The sequence below is a fragment of the Syngnathus typhle genome, linkage group LG2, assembly GCF_033458585.1.
Source record: "Syngnathus typhle isolate RoL2023-S1 ecotype Sweden linkage group LG2, RoL_Styp_1.0, whole genome shotgun sequence".
Classification (NCBI taxonomy): Eukaryota; Metazoa; Chordata; class Actinopteri; order Syngnathiformes; family Syngnathidae; genus Syngnathus; species Syngnathus typhle.
In genome coordinates this window covers 9,294,878-9,314,791 of record NC_083739.1, presented here as the reverse complement: position 1 = coordinate 9,314,791, position 19,914 = coordinate 9,294,878, and the positions used below count along the sequence as shown (strand labels likewise).

The 19,914-nt window shown below is 42.6% G+C and overlaps 1 protein-coding gene across 1 annotated transcript; it reads right to left on the bottom strand.

Moving 5' to 3' along the window:
• Window positions 1-7,250: 7,250 nt before the first annotated feature.
• LOC133150342 (nuclear receptor subfamily 4 group A member 1-like) lies at window positions 7,251-18,108 on the bottom strand. The gene is made up of 7 exons (XM_061272822.1): window positions 17,987-18,108; window positions 16,266-16,974; window positions 15,731-15,860; window positions 15,083-15,246; window positions 14,803-15,005; window positions 13,761-13,939; window positions 7,251-8,072 (listed from the first exon to the last, which is right to left on the bottom strand). The coding sequence occupies exons 2-7, from the start codon at window positions 16,962-16,964 to the stop codon at window positions 7,822-7,824; spliced, it is 1,626 nt and encodes a 541-aa protein (XP_061128806.1). The 5' UTR covers window positions 16,965-16,974; window positions 17,987-18,108; the 3' UTR covers window positions 7,251-7,821.
• Window positions 18,109-19,914: the final 1,806 nt, after the last annotated feature.

Below are 19,914 nucleotides of genomic sequence, written 5' to 3'. Positions count from 1 at the left end.
CTCGGTTCTGTTCGTTGAGCGGAGAGACCGGGAGGGGAGGGGAGGGGGTGGATGGGCTGGGTACTGTGAATACGTCGAACACCCGCTTGCTTATTCGCGGTTGACATATTCGCAGATTTCCGTGGCAACCTTTCTATAAGTGGCTGTGAGACAAATTTCATTGCTTATGCATATGTTTCACTGTAAGGGACATTTTTGATTTGTTTCTAAAAATATTAAACATAAGATCGGGGGAAAATGTTCATTCAAATGTTCATTTGGTCAATATTGTAATCATGATTATTAATATTAATTATTCATCATGCGAGGAAAAACATCTGTATTGTAAACAGTTTTTCAATGCACGATCAAACTTGCAATAAGAATTAATTATATTTAACAATATATAGAAAATAAAATTTACCAAATAATTTAAAATTTACTTCAGCCTATATTTCAAATCTTTTTGGTCTGCAAGTAGAAATAGAATTTCTAAGTGTTATCTAGCCTTGGTCTCCACAGAAGACTGTAGAATCAATTGAAACTGTGAGCAGCAGGTAACACCTAAAAATTCTATTTCTACTTGTCTGAGCAAAATAATTTATGATGAATCTTTATTATCAAAATTACTTCAGCCTAACTTAATAAATATGCTATCTTTTTAACATCACTTGCCCTGCATCTGAAGCAAATACAGACAACAAATATTGAGTCCTAACTCCTCAACATGATGCTTCCTATCTCCACAGGCTATCGAGTGACGTATGCCCCCCCCCCCCCCCCCCACACACACACACACTTAAGGAAGCCCTAACAAGGCGTTCTCCCCCAGGTGGTTGGCTGACTCCTGATCAAAAATGTGAGATATCCACCGACTATGAGTGTTTTTTTAATAGTGGTTAGAAAAATTGTGACCTTGATAAAAATTAATTTTCCACCCCTAATTGTAAAACCATGATAAATATTCAATTAATTGAGCGGCCTTAGTCATGAGCTTCACCTGCCGCTGAGTGTGGTCATAATCCGTTTGTTGTTGCCGTCATCTGGCGTGGCTTTTGAACGACCACCCTGCATACCAACAGGTTGTTCCCCTGCGTGTTGGCAAAACAGCTTGTTAGCAATAGCAGTTGTGGCTTGAACACTGCAACCCCTTTGCAAAATTAATACAGTTTGTGGGGCCTTATGTGGCCGCTGGCTCTGCATAACAATCTTGCCTGAAACCATCATTTGCATTCGCTGAACAGGAATTTAAATTGATTTTGTTTAGAAATAATATATTTGCACATAAAAGAGGGTAGAAGAGTAAAGAAAATGGATGCCTTTCCGATTTCATGTCCTTGACAGTATCGTGTGACGTCTAGGGAGCTTTGTCCTATTAGACGATGTGCAACCAACTCCCATTGGCATGACACTGCAGCTTCAGAGAAAGACATGAGCCTTGCACTCATGTTGTCTATTTGCACATCAAGAAAAGTTGAACGCTCTCTGGAGGCCACTCGCTAAAAGCACCAATGTAACTTTAATGCTGTCAGACTCGCTGAAATGCTCTTGCTGTGCTGTTGTTGTTATGAAAAGGTTCGAAAGACAGTTCCTATGTGGGTGGAAGCTATGGAACTGCGTAGAACTTGAAGGTACTGCAAAACTTCGATCACTTCCAAAATGTATACTTTAGCGGTAATGTTTCTTTTTAAATGTAAAAAGATGTAATGTGAAGACAATAGTCAAGGATTTTGAGAATAAAGTCACAGTTCGTACTTTCAGTCTGAAACGGATTCATGGCATTTCCATCCATTTCAATAGGGAAAAATTATTTGAGAAATGGATGTGGTAAGTTATGAGTATGGTCATGGAACATAATATATTCAAAGCACTGAATCCAACCTATTCTTAATTTTTATGACGTTATCTTTTTGTAAGCATAAGCACTTCCAGGACTTTGCTTGGAGAAGTAGCAATCCTTGCTCCATTTGCGTCCATTTGGGCGAAAGGCTGCAACTCTCTTCATTGGAGGCGTTCAGCTGGTACAAAGGCCAAATGAGTCTGAGGTTTCAGGAGACATTGAAGGCAATCATCCACCTGCGCCATCAACAGATGGAGGCTCTTGGTCAGAGGGAGCAGATGGATGAGGTGCAATCTGTCAACATGCAACAGTGAAACCACAGTGACAGCGAGCGCAAGAGAAAAACAAAGGCCAGTGATTTATGTTGCACATTAGAGGAAAAAGGTTTTACCGCATACTAATACTTTTCGGGCTAAAGAGACATTGCAATTGCACGGTGGGTTTTGAAACCGTAAATTAAGCAAAATTCACCCTTTCAATAATATTAGTTAGACACAGTATATGAAAAAAAGGGTCATCAGGACCAGCAAGAACTTCTCTACTGGCCTCAGCAGCATTGACCTACATTTTAAATCAAAATTCTTTAAATGTATTCAATGAAATTGTAATATACTGAAATACAATGGCATAGAATGGGACAGGGTGATTATGGGGAAATTCTAATTTAATTCATTAAATTAGAAACTATTTATTCAACGACTACAACTAGACCTTAAATGGAACTTGGGAGACCGACCAGAAAATAAGTTATTAATTACTAGCCATTGTAACAAAGGTAATAGCTAAAAATATACATGTCTATAATTAACTGTGGAAAGCTTAAAATAGCATGATACAGTTTCTTGTAGCAGTGACTTCTCCAAAACCAAATACATGGTGTATTTAAATATACATTGTGTGCAATTGCTTTTGATGTGTGTTTTGTTTGACAGTAAATGACAACTGAGAGACATCTTGAAGTGAAATCAGGGAGAGCAAATGCACGTACTGGTTAGCACGTCCACCTTACAGTTCAGAGGTCGATTCATCCCTCCCTATGTGGAGTTTGCATGTTCTCCCCGTGCCTGCATGGGTTTCCTCAGGGTACTTCGGTTTCCTCCTACATTCCAAAAATATGCATGGTAGGCTGATTGACCACAATTGTTTTGTAGGTGTAATCATGAGTGTGAATGATTGCCTGTCTAGTGTCTATGTGTGCCCTGGCCACCAGTTCAAGGTCTACTGCCCAAAGCCTGCTAGGATAGGCTCCAGTGTGCCCGCAAACCTCGGCCCAGAAAATGAATGGACGGAATTGATAGTTCATGGCTCGAATATTGTTAGATGGGCACTGAAAAAAGTGTAAATCCTAGTGGACTATAAAGAATGATTTCATAACACCGCATTTGGCCCTCAAAGTAAATCAACGCTCTGCTTTCAATATGTTAAATGTCCACTAGATGGCATCACGGTGTGATGTTCCATAAGGTCAACAGAGCACCATGAGTCTGCTGCATTTGGAACCTACTAAATCATTTCATACGTTGAAATGAAAGTAAATAAACGTCCATTTAAAAGTGGTATACCTTTGGTTTGAATGTCTCTTAGTGATACACTTTAATCTGAACTCTTTACTCCTGTTCAAAATGGTGTCTGCATCATTTGCATCTTTTTATCTTGTAGATGTGAATTCCAGCGATGATGGCTTCTATAAGTGAGCGAAGGCAGCCAGCCCTTTGTCACTTGTAATTGACATGATTGATTTCATATGATGACCATCTATTTTTGTCCTGGCTATTATCGGGAGTGTTCCGTCAGACAGAGGGCTGCTGTGTCTCGATGAGCTACGACCCCGAGTGAAACCCAACCCCCTCGTTGGCCTTGTTTCACTTGCTAAATTGGCAAGACACAACTGGCAAACCTTCCCTCTAGATAAACTAGATAAAGTGGTCTGTTATTAGGTACACTTGAAAATGGCGGTGTACCTAATGGAGTGTCCGTGTGAGTTTGAATTCAATCTTTAGAATCGATTCGCTCAAAAGGTCATTTTAGGTATATGCTTACAACTGGGATCGAACCAAATTCTTACCGATCAAGATCCTGTGTCACTAACCAGTCGGGTATTTCGACCTAGCAGTTCCAGGCCGTCTGCACTCTTTTGTACTAGTCATGTTCATTCCAGTTCTTAAGTGAACCGAATCTTTAGAATCAGTTCACTCAAAAGATCTGTTCATAAGAATCCTTCACCAAATCCTTCGCTACACTTTCTCATTTATTCGTTGTTCAACTGAGGAGGCCCCACTGTTCATATTTGCATTGTTGCCCGCCAGCAATATAAAATGTAACAAAATAGCGTCAATAGATTTAGTTCTAAACTGAGTGGGTATGTTCAAGCTTTTATCCAAAGCAGCTGGTAAAGAAATTCAAAGAGAAACATTTCCCCATCTATTGCTATAAATGTGGCACTGGCTAGCCCCCACCCACCTCACAAAAGCATGAACCAGATAAAAGCTAGAATGTACTGCACAGTATATGATATCATATGATTGGATAGATCGCAGTTAAATAAATGGAAATATTTTATATTCTGTTCAGCTGATAAGAAATAATTCAAACATCCATCAGTTACTCGGAGCCTTGCTGACTTGTATCAAATTGAAATCTTAAATCGTCTCTCGTCCAATTGTATGGCTGGCCAAATGTGACCTTGATGAAATTCATCACAAACAAGTTTGGCGTATAGGTGCCAGGCTTATGAAAGCGCTCCATTCCTCAAGTGAACATTTGCAGATGGCTTCAATTCAAAGCCTTATCATGGGCACGTTATGACAGATTTATAATGTCATTCCTGTTCCCGAGAGTCAACTTCATCCACTTGATCTTGTTGGACGAGTCCAATATTGGCTGGGTTATCAAGTTCTCAGACTTATTAGGTCGCCATACAACACCAACATGTGAAACTCAAGCGAGGCAGCAGATCAACTATTGCTGCTTTGGATAATTGAGACGTAATAGCAAGTCTGTTCCAAAATGACCTCGGATCGGAATCAGGACGGGTGAGTTGAGGGCAAAGAACAAGAAGGTCCATGACCGTATCTAACGAGCTGTGACAAAGTCTGTGTTACAATGTTTGCAGTTGGAGCCCGAGGTGTTTGTCAAGTGAGTAGAGAATCAACCCATCCAAGGAACGGGACCTTACATTCCATCTTCTTTTCCTTTGGGCTTGTCTCGTGGTCGCCACGGCGCAGCATCTTTTTCCATCAAAGTGCATCCTCTGTCTCCGAAAGAAAACATTTAACATCTTCAATCCTGTCTAAGTTCATTTGTCACCATCAACAGAACACCACTGTTGCAAAAAGGAAGGGACTTTGAATTGATCCCTGATATATGTCCTGTGCCAATCTAACATACTTAATCTGCTTTTCACATTTCCAACACACAGTAGCATTATTCCCACCCATTATTAACCCGGGCTGCAATTGATCTGGTATGAAATTGTTCGGACGAAGGCGCTTAATTGTTTGGCATAATGCTAAGACCGATGCTATTCCTGTCGCAAGACGTGCAGTTTGCACGGGCTTGTTCCACTGCAGGGATGCATTCAGCCCTTACATTTGAGGATTAAAGATAACGGAGAGGTGGCAATATTTCTTTTTTTTTTTTCAAAATGAAGACAATTTAATATAGTATTGACACATGAAGGCGAGGCACAATTTGTCTTTGCGGGCCACATAAAATGATGTGGTGGGCCGTATCTGGCCCCCGGGCCTTGATTTTGACACCTATGACTTAAGTGCAGAAGCAAATCCGTATATTCTAATTCAACAGTCTTTTTTGTACTTCTGCTTAAGCATCTCAGTATTTCCTAGCGTGTCAGCGTGGAATATACAGTACGCCACAAGACTCGTACATTGTGATGATTTTTTGAGCGGCTATCCACGCTCAAAAAATGCCCCCCAACACTCGACATGAATGGAAAAAGCACGATGCTAGGATGACAATCAGCTCATCCATGTCTCTTCTAGACCCCATATACAGCAGAACGTTCATGGTGTTTGTCTTGTGCACACATGGACACGCAGCTGCATGACAGTCTGATATTGTGGGTCACTTGATACCCTGCAGGTAATTTCATCTGCTTCTAAAAAGAGAAGCGTACATAACTGGCAGAGAGGCAGACAGAGATCCATTTTTTTCAACCTTGTTTTTTGATGTGCTGAAAGGAGAATTTACAGGCTGGGTGCATAGTGAGATTTGGTGTATCCAAGCAACCAGAGAAAAGATTCAATTCGCTTATTCAGGAGAATATAAGACCAGCACACCACAGAATAAATGCACTATAATACTTTTACAATTGTAAAAAGTAATGTTTTTTTAAACTGTGGTTGCATTTTGAAATGGTGTAAATCTAAATGATGTCATTGCAGATTTTTTTTAATGTGTATAAAAATATCTGCACTGACATGTTCTTTAGCCTGTAGTAATTTTTTTGGGATGGATTAATAGGACCAGCTATCTGAGCAGGGGTTTGTGAGTGCCACTGATCCTAGGAGCTAAGTTGTCTGGAGCTTTATCCCCTTGGCAAAGTCATCCATGGCAAAAAGATCCACATTAAATGCAGGGTGGTGATACTCCCTTTGAAGACGGGGGACCGAAGGGTGTATCTCAACTACACAGGGATTACATTCCTCAGCCTCCCTGCTAAGATCTATTCAGGGGTGCTGGAGAAGAGGGTCCATCAGGCAGTTGAATCTCAGATACAGGAGAAGCAATCTGGTTTTTGCCCTGGTCATGGACTTTGTATTACCGGCAGTAAGCCGGATTCGTTTCCAGTGAGGATTGGACTCCGCCAAGGCTGGAGTCAGCGATTCTGTTTATAAACTTTATGGACAGAAGGTGCAATTAAGGTGTTGAGGGGGTCCAGTTTGGTGACAACAGTACTACATGTCTGCCTTTTTGCACATGATGTGGTTTTACTGGCCTCATCAAACTGCAATTTTTAAATCTCAATGAAGGGGTTCAAAGGCGATTTGGATGAGAATCCACTCCTCTAAATATGAGAACATTGTTGGAAAAGGGTGGAGTGCCCTCTATGGGTCAGGGGTGAGGTCCTGCCTTTGTGGTCGATCAAAAGGCAGATCGGAACAGCGTATGCAGTGATGCAGACGCTGTATCGATCTGTTGTGGTGAAGGAGCTCTTGATTTACTGGTCGATCTACGCTCCTACCCTCACCGATAGTCATGAACTGAGGGTTGAAACTGAAGGAATACGTTCCCGGATACAAGCAGCTAAAATGCATTTCCTCCGCAGGGAGTTTGGGTCCTACCTTAGAGATAGGGTGAGAAGCCTCGGGATTCCTCTGAAGGATCTGAACAAAGTCTGGGCTTTACTGACCTTGTATGAAAGAAAGCAAATGAACAAGTTAATTAATAATAAAGGACCCAAAATAAAACATAGAGGAAAATACAGCCTTTATTTTGTAGTACAGCAGGGAAAAAAAAATCCCACATTAATAATTTGTGTGTGCGTGTGTATATACTGTATATAATTTTTCACTTGCTATTCGCGACCCACCCAAAACGGGTCTGTGACCCACTTTTGGGTCCTGACTCGCAAGTTCAGAATCATTTGCTAGTATTTAGGCTAATCTGCAAATTTCACCTGAAAGCCAATTTTTCCTTACTTTTTATGAGCATTTTCGTATGACATTAAAAAAGAATCTTGACTATAAAAAGGAACACTTTATTCCAAACTGAAGTGCAGAAAAAAGCCTTTAGTAAAAAGACAGGATATTTGTAAAGCAGTCCAAGTCCATTCATGATACATGAATTGTAGGAATTATGGATGTGGTTTGTCAGAGTTTGGGCAACCCTTCCATCTTGCCTCCATTCATAGCACGTTGAGCGTAAAAGTGTGAGCACTTTGGTCCGTGAGCTATTTTGATTATCCTCCCTCATCAATTGAATATGATAGAACACTTTTATCTGTGTCTCTGACTCCACGTGTGCTGTCTCACATCTTCCATTTAAAACGGGAACGAATCCATCAGAATGGTGTCCACAATGGGCGGCGGCGGGACCAGGCCTTCTAATTTAAGGTAGAAGATGCGCTGGAGGCCTTGAGTGCATAGTGTCCTGAGTTCGGGCAGCTTGCCGAGCAGTTTTGACAAATAGTTGGGACGTGACGACGGGCAGCCCGACACGTGATCTTTAAGACTGTTGATCAGCTGATTCTGCAAGTCCTCCACGCGTTTTGGTTCTTGGAGACCATGTCGCTCTGAAAAGAAAAAAAAGAGATCATTAACATGAGTCCCTGTAGAGTCAACATAAATGTTTTTTTTGACGCACAATAGAAAAATTTTCTTAATAGCGGACTATCCAAATGAAGGCTGTATTTTCGGGTTGTGAGCATTGCTTGTGCTAATATTGTGTTGCAAAAGGTGCTCAAGTTTTAATAAGAAGTCTTGATTTTTAATATTTCCAAGTATTGGTGTAGTGAATGGAGGAAATTATGAAAATTAAAATGACATGCGCCACAAGCAATATTTTTCCTGCAATTTTTTGGGAAATATGTTTTCAGCAGTAATCAATTGATGTTATCAGAATTTAACAACAGGAATGAAACGAGATGTGCATTTTGGTTGAGACTTTACTGCACTTACAATGGATGGCAAGTTTTCTTGTATTTATTGCATTGTGAAAATGTAGTAAAAGTTCAATTTAATTTGTCCAGCCTAGTAGAATTTGGGTTTTCACACGTGAAGCGTAAACAACCGTGTGGGAGGCTGTCATAATTCTTGCTTGAAATAGTTCAACTGATAATTTGATTGTAATCAGAATTGGAAAAAAATCAAATATAAGCCTCCCAAAAGATTTGACAAGTTAACCTCCATTCCGTTTTACTTTAGTGTCATTTACGATTACATACATGTCTGGAGCTTGTATTCAGTTTTGTCATACATCTGTTGTGTCAATCCTCGTCTTGCATAACTGTCTTGTACAGTGCCTAGCAGTGAAACCAGAGACCTCATAAAGACCATTCCCCTGGCACAATGAAGGTCTGGAACACTGCCGTGCCCCATACCGACTGTAGATAATTGCATGATTGTGTATTGTGCTAAAAGAATGTCCCGCACGGCTACCGTAGCTGAGACGAAGAAGCTGCTCTCGCTCCCCGGATGTAACGCAACCAAGTGATAGATTTTGTTCTCTGAATCCTCGTGTGAGTTTATTAAACTGCTGTCCTCTAAACGTATGGTGCTTGCTTCGACGCGCATAACGACATGGTGTCAGAAGACGTCTCGGACCTGCCCTCTGTGTATTGAGTGGTGTTTTTTTTCTTCGCCGTGCTCCGAAGTGCGAGGGGAATTAAGTGAAGGCTGACTATGGCGGAAGGATTTCGCAGGCCAGACCCTCTTGTTTTTGAAGGAGACGTTGCCGAGAATTGGCGTATTTTTGAAAGTGAATATGACATTTTTATCGAGGCTGCACACGCGGATAAACCTGCCAAGACAAAAGCGTACATCCTCCTCAACCTTGCAGGAGCAGAAGCCATTGAACGGGAGCGTTCATTTGTATACGCTGCGGAAGTTAGAGCGCCAGGAGAAAATGGAGCCGTTATGGTCCCGGCCGAGTCTCGGGAAGACCCCACGTGTCTCAAGCGAAAATTTCGAGAAATGTGCAATCCACAACACAACAAGACGATGGAAAGGCACAAGTTTCACACTCGTAATCAGAAGCAAGGTGAGACTATTGAATCTTTCATCAGTGATTTGAAGATAAAAGCAAAGAGTTGCCACTTTGCAGAGCTCACGGACGAATTGATTTGTGATAGAATCGTGTGTGGCATCAACAACGACAGTATAAGAAAGGCTCTGCTACGCGATAGTGACTTGACCCTCGCTAAGGCAATTTCTATCTGCCGTATTTATGAAATGACCGAGGAAAACACAAAAGCATTAACTCTGCAAGTAAACCCTGTGGATGCGCTACAACAAAGCTCCAATAGAGGACTGTACAGGTCAAGAAATAAGAAAGCAAATCAATATGATTCAAAGAACATCACTACTTGTGATCATTGTGGAGGCAGCCACCCAGCGCAAAGGGATAGATGTCCAGCGTTTGGCTTGAAATGTCACAAATGTGGAAAGATGAATCATTTCAAGGATTGCTGCAAGTCAAAGCCAGCGTATCACAACACAGAAAGAAAGAGTTTCACAAAGAAAAGCTCCACTAGAAGACCAGTGTATCACGTGAAGGTCGAGCAAGAGAAAGAATACACCGCTGATGATGATACATACTATGTAGATGGAATTTCTGTGGACACTATCAATGCACATATGAAAAATAGAGATGAAGGCTTTGTCACTCTGCATGTGCACGGGAAACCCATCGAAATGAAGATTGACACCGGAGCGAAATGTAATGTAATGGCTAAGGACATGTTTGTACAACTCTCTGAGGGGAACATTATTCCCTGTGGCAAGTCTACAAATCTAGTGGCTTATGGCGGCAGCAAGATCGAAACTGCAGGTCTTGTCTCACTGTCATGCTACTTGGATGAACAGCAACACACGCTACCCTTCTTCCTCGTGGAGCGTGATGTTATTCCACTTTTGGGATTTCGTGCATGTATGCGTCTCGGACTTGTCACATTCAGCCCTCACGTCCACCAGGTCGGCACGGAGACTATTACAGACTTTGTCAAAAATATCAAAGAGAAATACAAAGATGTGTTCAGCGATGAATTAGGAGAACTGCCAATCACCTACTCCATGGTAGTAGATCCAGCTGTACGGCCAGTCGTGCGTCCAGCGCACCGTGTCCCCTTGGCGATGCAGGCCCGCGTTAAAGCTGAACTTGATAACATGACAAGCAAAGGAGTCATCTGCCCCGTCTCTGAGCCCACGGACTGGGTTTCATCGATGGTAGCAGCACACAAGAAAGACAAAGAAGAGATACGACTGTGCATCAACCCAAAAGACTTGAACAATGCTTTAAAGAGACCCCACTATCCGATGCGTAGTGTGGAAGACGTAGCCAGCAAAATGTCAGGTGCCACCCTGTTTTCGGTGCTTGATGCCAAGAACTCCTTTTGGCAAATAAAGCTAGATCAAAAGTCATCCATGTTGACAACATTCAGCACACCTTTTGGGCGCTACCGATTTCTCCGCATGCCATTTGGCATCAACTCAGCAAGTGAAGTTTTCCAAAGCTCAATGGAACAACTGTTTGCCGGTTACCCATGTGCTGTCATAGTCGATGACATCATTGTGGGAGGTCGCGATGCTGCAGAACATGATGCTAATCTGAAGAAAATATTGGATCGTGCACAAGAGATCAAACTTAGACTCAACTCTCAAAAGTGCAAGTTTCGGCTCGACCAAGTCTGCTATGTTGGTCACATATTCACAAAAGAAGGTCTGAAAGCCGATCCAACGAAAACAGAAGCCATCACGGAGATGCCGGTCCCGCAAGATGCCCTAGCTGTGCAACGATTCCTGGGCATGGTGAACTACTTGGGGAAGTTTATCCCAAATCTCAGCGACATTGCAGCACCACTCAGGCAGCTCACTCACAAAGACGCTGCATGGTGCTGGCTCCCCCAACACCAACAGGCATTTGAGGAATTGAAGTCATGTCTATCCAGCTCACCTGTCCTTTCTTATTTTGATGTAGGGAAACCTGTGATGCTAACATGTGATGCATCCCGTTATGGGTTGGGTGCAGCATGTTTACAAGATGGAAAGCCAATTGCGTATGCATCTCGCACATTGTCAGATACAGAAACCCGTTATGCGCAAATTGAAAAAGAACTCCTTGCTGTTGTTTTTGCATGCACTAAGTTTAAGGACTACATCTATGGCAAGCACACCGTCATTGAAACAGACCACCAACCTCTGGTCACTATACTGAAGAAGCCGATCCTCACAGCTCCAGCTCGTCTGCAGAGGATGCTACTTCGTCTACAAGCTTTTGACATCACCTTGGTTTATAAAAAGGGCAAGCAAATGTACCTTTCCGACACCCTGTCAAGAGCCCCAAACGGTAAAGTTTCTGAATTATCTAGTGCTCACAGCTCGTTTGAAGTCATGTCAGTCAGTTTTATCTCGACAGCCAGGCTTGAAGAGCTGAGAACACACACTGCCAGTGACCAAGTGCTTCAAACTCTTAGCAATGTGATCCAGAATGGATGGCCTAACAAAGAACGTCAGGCACCGCTCTCTGTCCGCCCATACTTTCCATACAGAGACGAGTTGGTAGTGGAAGAAGGTATTGTTGTTAAAGGACACAGACCTGTCATACCAATCTCACTGCAACAAGAGTACATCCAAATTATGCATAGAGGTCACCCAGGCCTTGAATCAACTAAATGTAGAGCCAGAAGTACAGTGTTTTGGCCCAACATGAACACGGACATCACAAAAGTACTACTGTCTTGTGCTGTATGCAATAGCACACGACCACACCAGCAAAAGGAACCGCTGAAAGCTCATCCTGTCCCTACCCTGCCATGGTCTACGGTCGCAACGGACATTTTTGAATGGCATGGTCAACAGTATTCAGTCCTTGTTGACTCTTACTCGGGATGGTTCGAAATTGATCTGCTTCGTGATTTGTCTTCAGCTACAGTGATAAAAAAGCTTAAGAGACATTTTTCTGTTCATGGAGCACCCCATACACTGATTTCTGATAATGGCAGACAATACACTAGCCAACGATTCCGCGACTTTTCCAAACAGTGGGACATTACGCACGTTACCAGCAGTCCCGGATACCCGCAGTCGAATGGATTAGCCGAGCGTGCCGTCCGCAGTGCCAAACAGCTCATGGAAAAGTCACACCGAGATGGAACGGATGTTTTTCTCAACCTGCTCAACCTCAGGAACATTCCTCGAGACAGCACGCTTGGATCACCTGCACAGCGTCTCATGTCTCGCCAGACACGTTCTACCTTTCCTGTCAACAACACTCTGCTTGTGCCTACAATGAAGGATGCAGGACAAGTTTCTACTCAGCTTCAAAGGAAAAGACTTGTTCAAAAGCAGTACTATGATGCAACAAGTTGCCCTCTGGTGCCACTTGTGAGGGGACAAATTGTCCGGTTACAGACTGCAGAGGGATATGACCGCCTCGGGAAAGTGGTTCAGGCTTGCAAAGAGCCGCGCTCCTACATCGTTGAATCCAACGGAGGCATCTACAGGAGGAATCGCCGTCACATCCTTCCTGTTGCTGAACCAACCCCACCTTTGCACGCCGACTCTGACCATCACTCTCAACCACCGGTTCCGAGTCCGCCGGACCCTCTTCTATCCAGTCCACATGCCCGACCGTCTCACTTCTCTCAACCATCTGCTCACTACTCCACCAATGAGCAATCGACAACATCTCCAGCTGACGTGCCCACCCGAGTGTCACGCGATTGTTCTGCTTATGTGACTCGCTCAGGTCGGATTTCTAAGCCGAATCCGAAGTACAAGGATTGAACTGCATGTTTGTTAGTTGCGTTTTGAAAGAAAAAAGTTAAGCTCTAAGGTTGTTTACATACTTGTTATTATTACCAAGTGTACCTTCGTGCATTTCCAAGAAGAACAATTTGTTAATTCAGTAAGTTTTATGCTGCCAGTTTTACGCAGACTTGTTTATTTGTAGACTGTCACGTCACGTTTGGATATTACAGTTTTTTAGTTGATAATATTTTTTATATAGGCAATGTTCTAAAAGGAGAGGATGTAGATAATTGCATGATTGTGTATTGTGCTAAAAGAATGTCCCGCACGGCTACCGTAGCTGAGACGAAGAAGCTGCTCTCGCTCCCCGGATGTAACGCAACCAAGTGATAGATTTTGTTCTCTGAATCCTCGTGTGAGTTTATTAAACTGCTGTCCTCTAAACGTATGGTGCTTGCTTCGACGCACATAACGACACCGACCTTCCCTTTTGGCAGTGCATTATAGGTGCCTACCAGTGATAATGACCAGAGCCGTGAGGCAGGAGAAGGAGGAGATGTCAAGTTTCATGCGATGGAGGCTTTGGGAAAACTCCAAGATGGACTCGATCCAGTCCCCGAAGCCTCTGATGCACTGGGTCTTGTGAAGCACTTTGCCATTGCAGAAGACCAGCTTGTTTGTTTCGGGGTTTGATCTTGGAAAAACAACATTTCATTAAGTGACGCAGTGGTTCCCAAACTTTTTACACCAAGTACCACCTGAAAATATAATTGACTGTATGACCACCATAAAGACCAACAATAAAGTATGACTAGCGTAGTAGTAAATACTCATCAAATTTAAGACACAGGCTAATTCAGTGACTCTTTTACATACCACTAAAGAGAGCCGATCATTAAAACTAACGACTAAGATTATACATCCCCTTCAAAAGTCAACACGCTAAATGATGACATTAAAGTCCCGCCGAAAATCCCGTGAAAATAAATGTCTTCTGAATTTGAGTATTAAACAGCCCTACCACATTTGATAAATAAATAGGATAAATAGCTAAGACTATAAAATGAGGCTTCATAATTGCGACAAATCAAGCTATTGTTTCTGATCTTTGGCGTGTCTACTGAACGTGCTGAATGCTTGCCCCACTTCCCACTTTGAAAACTGGGTGCTACTTTGTCTAGCATCTTTCTTATGCTTACACACTTGAGAGACATGAAAACACACTTCAAGGATTGGGTAGATGGAAAAATATCCCACCACTCTTTTTCTGCATGGTGTGCACTTACTCACGGATGACAAGGCACTCCAGAGAAGTCACGCTAACAAATTGTCCAAAGGGATATTTAGTGAGATAGGCATAGCTAGCTAGCGAGCTACTAACACGTCACAACTATGCCAAATAACTGATGTGAATAACAGCTGATGTGACTGTGTGCCGTTTTAGCCACAACCCAAATATTGAAATGGTCAAAAAGAGTTTACCATTATATCTGACAATTGTTTTTCAGCAATGGTGATGTATTTCGAAACAATTCTCTCAATTCACTCAGGGCTCACCGGTATGCAAGACGGAGGATGAAGAGTTCAACGAAGGCTGACTCCAGGAGCAGCTCTTGATCTGATGAGCAGAAATCCGAAAAACCCGGGACGCTCTTGGCCCACTTTCTGATGACCTCCATGGAGGCAGTGAGCAGGTCGTAGAACTCTTTCACATCACTAGCGTCCTCTTTCTGGTATGCGCCCACATCTGTTTCTTTGTACTAGAATCACAACATGATGGACAGGTTCAAAAAGAGGGATGCCTCGCGTGAGTGTAAGAAAACAAATGTTGACTTACATTGGAATAATTCAGCTGCTTTTCAGTCGGGTTGGAGTCGATCTGAGCCCTCACCAGCGACGCGATCATACTGACTGGAGACACAGAGGGCAACACTTCTTGCACGAATTTAGGCTTGGAGGGCAGGCGACCTCTGCGACCCTTCAGGCTGTCTGTCCTCACAACTAGGGGGAAAACGTTAAATGTCAAAACATTAGGAACACCACCACCACGATCTAATCTCGATCAAACATTGTCACACGTACTTCCTGTTGGCATCTCATTTGACTCAAGAAGATTCATTGAAAAAAAGGCTGAATTGCTAAAATGAAGATTTTTAGTTTTCTTCTCTGATGCCGTCGTCTGAAAGTTTGAAGTGTGCTCGCTCTCACTTTCTATTGATTGATTGATTACTATGATGCAACAAATTCTGAGTAGTAAGCTATATTATCCCCATCCATAGTCCTTTTAAGAAACATTTTGGATGCTGTTGACTGCAAGAATGATTTGTGTCATCATCCCACCAGCAGGAGACCCAGAGGAGACCCTATATCTGTGGTGCAACCTAACCCTTAATCAAATCCGATCAGATTAGATGTTTTATTTTGTTTCACAAACTTATTGTGTTGAACATGTTTTGAGTTTAACAATCTTGAGATTTGAACTCACCTTCCTTAACCATTCCTACAGCCAGACACTTCTGGAAACGGCAGAACTGGCAGCGATTCCTCCTCCTCTTGTCCACGGGACAATCCTTGTTGGTGAGGCAAATATACTTGGAATTCTTCTGTACCGTCCGCTAGCCAATCAAAAAAAACGTTTGGCTCATTAAACCTTTGAGTTTGAGTTGTTCTGTGAACAGGCTTGAAAGTAAAAACACTTCATATCGCCAAGCATCTTTCCCCATAGAAAATCAAGAAACAAGCACAGTGTCACAATAAGCTTCAGTAATATTGGTGCTTTGTGCAGAGGATAAAGAATATATTCCTGCAAATTGATATATCATTTTCCAACATGTATTGCCCCACTGTCTGTCTTCAAACAGCTGTCGCGTAAAGGCTTACAACATTGCGACTATCAATACTATTGGTTGTCTCTGACATTTCATATTATTTGTTAGCATTATGCTAGTGGCGGCATCCGTCAGGTAAAGTTGTTTGGATGTTTTAAATACAGCAATCCCTTACTTTTCACTGGTGATTACCTTGAAAAAGCCTTTACATCCCTCACAGGTACGCACACCGTAGTGCTGGCAGGAGGCACTGTCTCCACAGACGGCGCAGCAGCCCTCGTTCCCTCGCGGGCTTTTCGCTTTGAGTGGCAAACGCCCCTCCGAGGGATCAGTTCCATCCAGGCCATAAGCTGGCTCCATGGCCAGCGTGGAGAAGGGGAGTGAAGATGTGTCGGTGAGAGCGTCGGGGTGAGATTGTCTCAGTGAAGAGACATCGTCCACGGTTCCCGAAGAAAATGTGAAGAATGACGGCACATGCGGTACAGAGATGTCCTCGGCCGCCCAGTATCCTGGACTGGGTGAATAAGAGTTCCAAGCGGGTGTGTGCTGACTTTGGAAGCCTGGGGTGGAGCTGGCAAAATGTTTGGAGCCACAAGGCGAGACGGCCTCCTCCGGGTAAGTGAACCTGAAGGCGCCGGGGTAGCAGCCGTAAACCTGGAGTTCATCCAGCCTGAACGAGCTCTCCTGCCCTCCGCTCATTTGGCACGAGTAGGCGTCAAAGGTGCCCACCTGCGTGCCGGCGCTGGGCATGGATGGGGCGCACGGGTGGTCCCGTAGGACGCCCGCATCCTCCGACAGCCTGGAGAACAAATCCGGGCTATGAGGTTCTGAGCTGCCGAGGTTGTTGTCATAGGGCCGGGAACCGTGCTGCATTGGGTGGATGCAAGTCATGGCTACAAATCTGACAAAGGACAGCAAAAACTTAGACCCTTGGTGTGCAACAGGCAGAACTAATCAATGTCGTGAGAGGCAACTACGGGCAAGAAAGGTAAGACTTGTGGTCCAAAATGGTTGTTGGACAACATCGTTTACTTAATTATGTCAACTTAAGTTCGGTGCATGATGCCAGCGAATGTTGGTTCACCTTAACACAAAACCAAGCAATCCTGCAACAGTAGTCTATTATAATTATTGTTATTCCGATACCAAGGTGATGAAAAGTTGTGTATTTCTCACCATTGCTCTTGGTTATCTTTCAAAAACGGGAATTTGTGATGCACTAAAGAGTGTATCTAGCTTCATCTAATTTGTAGTATCTATCTGATCAGGCTTTGAAATGCAATGAAAGAATGTACTGAATCCAATGAAAAAACAACAAGATAATACAAATTGCATGCATGTGCACCTCTCAAACAGAATCGGTATTTTCCCCAAGTCCCACCAGTAAAACCCCACTAATTTGACAAGCATCATAAATAAAATAAAACTACCAAAATATAGTTGACTACACCCTTAAAACTGTTGGGCTAAAAAATTGGACAGACAGTTGGATCACGTTGACCCAACGTTGGGTTGTTTTCCTCCCCAAAAACCATTGAAAACTAATAAGTACAAACTTTTGTTAGAAACGCAAGCAAAAAAAAAAAAAAAAATCCAAAGTAGGTTATGTTAAACTTTTTGGGGACCCCCTCGAGACCGTGCCCTCAGCAGGTGCTTAACTTGCTTATGCTTGGGGTCAGTTCTGACAAAATTATTAATAATAATAATTCGATTTTTTGTCTACAATGGTCAAATTAATTTATACCTTTAACTTTGAAGTACATTACAGAATTTACACTTTTGAGTAAAACGATGGAATCACTACTTTCATCACATTCTGTCTATGTCATATGTGCATTTACTTCATATTAGACACTACGGTGCACGTACATTTGCCACCTATGCTGATAAATAATTGATAAACGATTTCTTACCGGGACTGCAACAGCAGCAACACTTTGTTATCGTCTGCGTCTCCCGCTGAAGAACAAACCCCGACTCGCCCTTACACGTTTTATCACAGGGGACTCGGGGCCAACCGTGACGTCAGAGGCATGTTTCCATACAAGGCAGGACCGTGGGCGTGAACACCTCCAGCCACAGGCCAATCACAGCGCGTCTTTCAGAGGATGGACGTAAAAATGACGCAGTACGGGATTCCGTTGACGTGCGTATAAAACAACCGCAGCATTATCCCACGCACACGCACCACACACAGACACACACAGCGATGATAAAAACGTGATAGCGATAAAAAGATTCTATATTAAGAGTAGGCAGACACACGCGTGCCTCTTGACGCCACAGATGATAAAAAAACGGGAAGTCATTTGAGCATGTTTGTTTTTCTCCCAAGGCCTATATTTAACTTTCTATCTCAAAAGCAGAAGAAAAGCAGTATGAGTATAGCACATTATCAGAGGTGCCGATTTACCCACGGGATTTACACTGTACAAAATTAAACAGATTACAAAAAAATATTCAATATTTTTTAAATGTTTTTTTTTGGCAGAAGGGATTGTTTTTCACGGAAGATAATTGGCAGATTTTTTTTTTTTTGGGGGGGGGGGGGGGGGGGGGGTCAATTTATAATTGATGTCAATTATAAGCAGATTTTTGCTAATCGGGCGTAATTGTGGCCCCAACTCTCCATTACTTACTCCAGGAGTGAGGACAGTCCACTGTGAATAAAGAGGTCAAATTAATTTGACCTGTGAAGGTAAGAGTCAAGGGGATAGGCAGAATTTTGTCACCATCCATAAGACATGACACCGCGTCCTGGGTTCTCCCTGGGGTCTCCTGCCGGTGGGATGATTCCACAAATCATTCTTGCTGCCAACAGCATCCGAAATGTTTCTTAAATAAGACTATGGATGGGGAATACGTATAGCATACTACTCAGAATTTGTTGCATCATAGTAATCAATCAATCAATCAATAGAAAGAGAGCAAGTTGCTGTTTAACAAACATAATGTATGCTAAGTGTTGACGTTTGTATTTGTCTAAATTTGTATGCCAATATATTCTCTTGTACTCCAAATAAACACAAATACAAGCAAACAAAGAAAAGAATGGCATGAAAATAAAAAAAATCAAGCAAAACATTGAAAATAAATGCAAAAAAGAGCACGCAAACAAGATAAAACAAACGCAAAGACAAAAAGCAAGCGTTGCAGCCACAAAAAGAACGACGCATCACACTTGCGTCCTTTGTTTCGGGCAACTTTTCTTTCTTAGGTTGTTGAATGTTACATGAATCTTTTCTCCCACCGTCCACACGTCCACTCAGTAGCTTTATCCCATTACCCCCCCCCCCCCCCCCCCCCCCCCCCCGTCCCCTTCATATTACATATCTCCATATCTAACCTCTGGGTCCTAACCCAAGCTACTATAATTACAAAAAAATTATAATATATGACAAAATAAGAATGTTCCTCTAACTAAAACCATATCTTTTCACATATAATAAAATATTCTTTCTTCAAGATTTCTAGGCTGCAACACCAGAAGCAAGCAAACAAGAAAAATGGTGACAAATAGGAACATACTTTCCTACCGGAAGTGGTTGACGGTGAGGGGGCGGGCAGGAGGAGCGTTCCATCATTTCATTCACCTTAAAAGACCGCACTTGCGCTTTTCGCCTATAGATGGCAATGTTTTCAACAGTTATGAATCCAGCGTCTTCGCTCAGTGAAGGGGTTGCAGACGTTTTTTTTTTTTTTAAATATAAATTCTTCCAGTGCCATCGGCCGCTGAGGTTTTAATGATTATGTATTTATGGTTATCTAAAACAGATTTGATTCTAAATGATCTTAAACCATCGTCCCTTCTATGCATTGAATGACTTTCATAGTGGGCGTG

Bases quoted from the DNA above. Each gene is read 5' to 3' on its own strand.
- LOC133150342 (XM_061272822.1), bottom strand. From the start codon at position 16,964: ATGACTTGCATCCACCCAATGCAGCACGGTTCCCGGCCCTATGACAAC. The intron at 15,861-16,265 runs GTAATCACCAGT...TTGATTGGCTAG, and splicing joins GATGTAAAGGCTTTTTCAAG to CGGACGGTACAGAAGAATTC. The intron at 8,073-13,760 runs GTAGGCACCTAT...TTTTCTTTTCAG, and splicing joins GGCTCTGGTCATTATCACTG to AGCGACATGGTCTCCAAGAA.